This window comes from Corvus brachyrhynchos, unplaced genomic scaffold, assembly GCF_000691975.1.
Source record: "Corvus brachyrhynchos isolate BGI_N302 unplaced genomic scaffold, ASM69197v1 scaffold72, whole genome shotgun sequence".
Taxonomy (NCBI): domain Eukaryota; kingdom Metazoa; phylum Chordata; class Aves; order Passeriformes; family Corvidae; genus Corvus; species Corvus brachyrhynchos.
This window is the reverse complement of record NW_008236763.1, coordinates 2,691,691-2,695,358: the sequence shown is the minus strand read 5'-3', so window position 1 is coordinate 2,695,358 and position 3,668 is coordinate 2,691,691. Positions and strand designations below refer to the sequence as shown.

The 3,668-nt window shown below is 57.6% G+C and overlaps 1 protein-coding gene across 1 annotated transcript; it reads right to left on the bottom strand.

Moving 5' to 3' along the window:
* Window positions 1-1,034: 1,034 nt before the first annotated feature.
* Window positions 1,035-3,545, bottom strand: CUNH1orf186 (chromosome unknown C1orf186 homolog). The gene is made up of 3 exons (XM_017727277.1): window positions 2,940-3,545; window positions 2,531-2,589; window positions 1,035-2,058 (listed from the first exon to the last, which is right to left on the bottom strand). Exons 1-3 carry the CDS (start codon window positions 3,076-3,078, stop codon window positions 1,852-1,854), a joined length of 405 nt encoding a protein of 134 aa, XP_017582766.1. The 5' UTR covers window positions 3,079-3,545; the 3' UTR covers window positions 1,035-1,851.
* Window positions 3,546-3,668: the final 123 nt, after the last annotated feature.

Sequence of the window (3,668 nt, the reverse complement as noted above, 5' to 3'; positions counted from 1 at the left end):
CCGCGTGTTTAGGGAACCCTCTGGCTGCTCTCCTCCGGGAAGGGGATGCTGCATCCTTCGGGAAGAGGGGATGCTGCACCCGCAAAATCCTCCTGGAGGGACGCGAGCTTTGCGTTCCCCAGCTGCCAGCAGAGCAGCCTGAGCACGGCAACGCGGCCCCATCTGCTCCAGATCCCCGCCAGTTCCTCCTCTCGCACCCTCGGGGCCTTGCTGGCCGAGCAGACAGCGAGGACAGAGCTGTCCCACGCCCCGGGGCACGGCAGAGCTCCCCTGGCCCGGAACTGCCCCGCTGCCACCCCGGGGCCAGGGACGGGGCAGTCGCGTCTGTCCCGCACCCGCTGTGCCCGCTGGAGCGCCCCAAATGCGGCACTGGCACCCCGAGGAGCTGCTGCGAGCAGCCCTGGCCCCGCTCCAGCTCAGGCGGGCACGTCCTGCCCCTCCGTGCCCACTTCCCCTCCCAGCCCCAACCCCCGTGTTCAACATCTGCCGCGTCCCAGGCAGAGCTGCTCTCACGCTGCTGCTGCTGCTGCTTTGGGCTGATTTTGCAGGGATCAGGGTCCCAAAACCACCCAGGGCTCACAGAGCAGGGAACTCGGTTCCCGTGCAGTCCCAGCCTGGCCCCTGCCCTTCTCAAAGGAGCTGTTTTGTGCAGGAATAAATCACGGATGAGGCAGGAAAGAGCATCCCTTTGTTCTGGCAGTCGAGCTCCAAAGCTGCTGATGGTTGTCCAAGTGTCCCAGCAAAGGTTCCCAGTTCCCTGCGAGCCACGGGCATTATTCCTTCCACTAGCACAGGCTAAAGCTGTAAAAATAAGACATTAGGAGTAAAATATTTTGAAATCTTCAATATTTTCACTTTTTAATCTCCAGGCATTTGAAGGAGATTTCTCAGAAGCTTCCACTGACTGGTTTCGGCCTCACCTCCAGTTCCACAGTCACACCTCTCCTGGGATTTCCAATGTTACCCAGGACTTGTCGGGGGTTTTGGAACATTTTCTTTCACGTGCCCTTTGAGTTGGGCCAGATCTGCACACCAAGGTCATGAAACCAGGAGTGCCTGGCTCCCCCTGCCGTGATCGATCCCCAATTGTCTCACAACATTTCATTAAATCACAGCGTGGCTGAGCCCATTTAAAACGCACTTGGGGCAGCTCCAGCCCTAAGGACAGCGCGCTGTGCTGGGAGGCAGCAGCTCCATCCCCCTCACAGAACTCCCACTGGGGCACAGTTCCCATTCCCAGGCACTCTGGAAGTTTATTTCTTGAAAGATCTGAAATAACAAAATGCAGAGTGAGGAGCAGGGACATTGCCCAGGTGGGGGAGAGACCGACCCCAGCACCTGGAGCAGGGACAAAGCAGGAAAAGCAAAAGGTGGGAGACAGGGAACATCATCCTTGCTGGGTGGTGAGGGAAAAGCCAGTGGAAAAACTGCATTTAAAAGGATTTTCTGAGGCTGATGAGCAAAGCAACATCATTGAGAGGAGCTGCCAGCCAGTTCAGTGGGTATTTGGAGGATCGCTGCATCTCCCTCTCCGAACTGCAGCCCATTTTGAGAGGCTGGGGGGGGATGTTCCATTTGCTTTCATGAAACGAGGGAAAAAGGGCCATGGCACAAAAGTGGAGAGCTCAGGAACCCTCTGAGGGTTCCTGCACCACCCCGCAGCCCTCAGGAACAGTGCTGCCTTTAAGGAAAACGCCAAGGAAATTGTGCCTGCGGCTCAGAGCGGTACAAGTGGTGCAGCCCGTGCCAGGCAGTGCCCCAGGGGAGGGGCACAGTCCCAGCTGTGCAGCTGCCGGGGGCTCTGGGCACCTCTGAGCAGCAGCACCGTGCTGTGACAGCTTCACCCGGGTGTCACAGCTTCACCTCGGTGTACTCCACACCCTTGGATGCCCTGGGGCTGGAGAAGGGCCAGAAAAGTATTTTCCTCTTCTTTGGGTCCACGTTGACATAATCCATCCCAGTCTTCATGTTCTCGTAGTCCTGGGCAGAGCCCGGCTCCTGGCCTTTCCCCACGAACACCAGGGATGTGTAGTTGATGTTTTCCTCTGAGCCAGGGCCCTGCAGGAGCAAAATGAGCCCCAGGTCAGGCCCCAGCACCCACCCAGGAGCCTTTGCCCTTGGCCCATGCACCAGTTCAGAGAATCATGGAATGGGTTGGGTGGGAAGGACCTTAAAGCTCATCTGATTCCACCCCTGCCATGGGCAGGGACACCTTCCACCATCCCAGGGTGCTCCAAGCCCCATCCAGCCTGGCCTTGGACGCTTCCAGGGATCCAGGGGCGGCCACAGCTGCTCTGGGCACCCTGTGCCAGGGCCTGCCCACCCTCACAGAGAAGATTTGTTTCCTAATTTTCCTCATGTGCCCAGGGATGCTTCCGTCTGGATAGGGGATGCTGGAATGCTCCCAGCCTTAATTATGGCATTTCAATGTGATTTGATGGATTTACCCCTCCTGAAGCTGCTCTGGGGGTCTGGAGCTGGACAAAGATGGGCTGGGGTTGTTTTGGCAAAGGCTCTGTGTCTGTGGTACCTGAGGGCAGGAAGAGCTGTCCGAGTCCTCCGAGGTCTCTGAAGATGTGTCACTGCTCCCTTAAAAACAGGAGACATTTACCAGCCCCAGCACTTCCCAGGGGGTTAAAGGGAAAAAAAAGATCAGGGGGGAAAAAGAAAATGTGCTCAGGAGTGAAAATTCAAAATGAAACCGTGTGATCCCTCCCCTCTTCACTTCCCTGGGAGAAACTGGGCAAGGAGAGCCCAGCTGGGCAGGAGCCCTGGCAACAGGCAGGGGCACAGTCCTGCTCCTGCTTGGCCCTTTGCTCACCCCTTGCTCCCACCCCCGGGCTGTTCACAGCTCGTAAGGAAGAGACATCACACAAAAGCCACCCAAAATTCCCATCCCTGTGCCAGGACAATGCCCTGGCACTGCAGGACCCCGTTACCTGCGCAGGCCGGTGCTGGGTTTTGTGCCCCTGGCTGTTGTGCCCCGGGCTGCTGTGCCTTGTCCCCTCCCGGTGACGGGGCTGGAGCTGGGGCGGGATGAGGGCTGGGATGCTCCCCAGGGCTGCTGCTCGACTGCATCCCACGGGAATGTTGGGCTGTGACCAAGAGGAGAGTGAGCCCTGGCTCCGGCTGTGCCCAGCACACCCCACCCCACAACCACTCCAGCAGCCCCAGTGCAAACCAGTCCACCCCGAAATGATTACTGCTGTGCACTGGAGCAGGCACATATCCATAAATTCAATTGCTGGGATGATCCAGTGCCCTCTTGTCCCACCAGGAGAGGCCCCAGTGACAAATCACGGTGCCAAGGCCTCTTCTGGCAAGTTTGGGATGCCTTTGACCCCGAGAGGAGCTGGGCTTTGTGCAAATGTCAGCAGCAGTTGGTGTGAAAGAATTTCCCGCTACAAACTGCAGCTTCATCTGAATTAATGCTCTGTGAGTTGACTCTTGGTATTTTCCCAGCACTTTACTAAAAGAGCAATAAAAGAAGATGGTTTTGAAGCAATGCAAGGTTGTACAACCCTCACTGCCACCGCCCACATCACCCACAGCTCCCCCCCAGCCTGGACCCGAGCTCGGCCCTGCCCTGCCCCTTTCCCACTCCACCCCGGTGCCCAAAACAAGAAATCCCCAGGGAAAGCCACCAAGGCAGTAATTACCAATTTTCC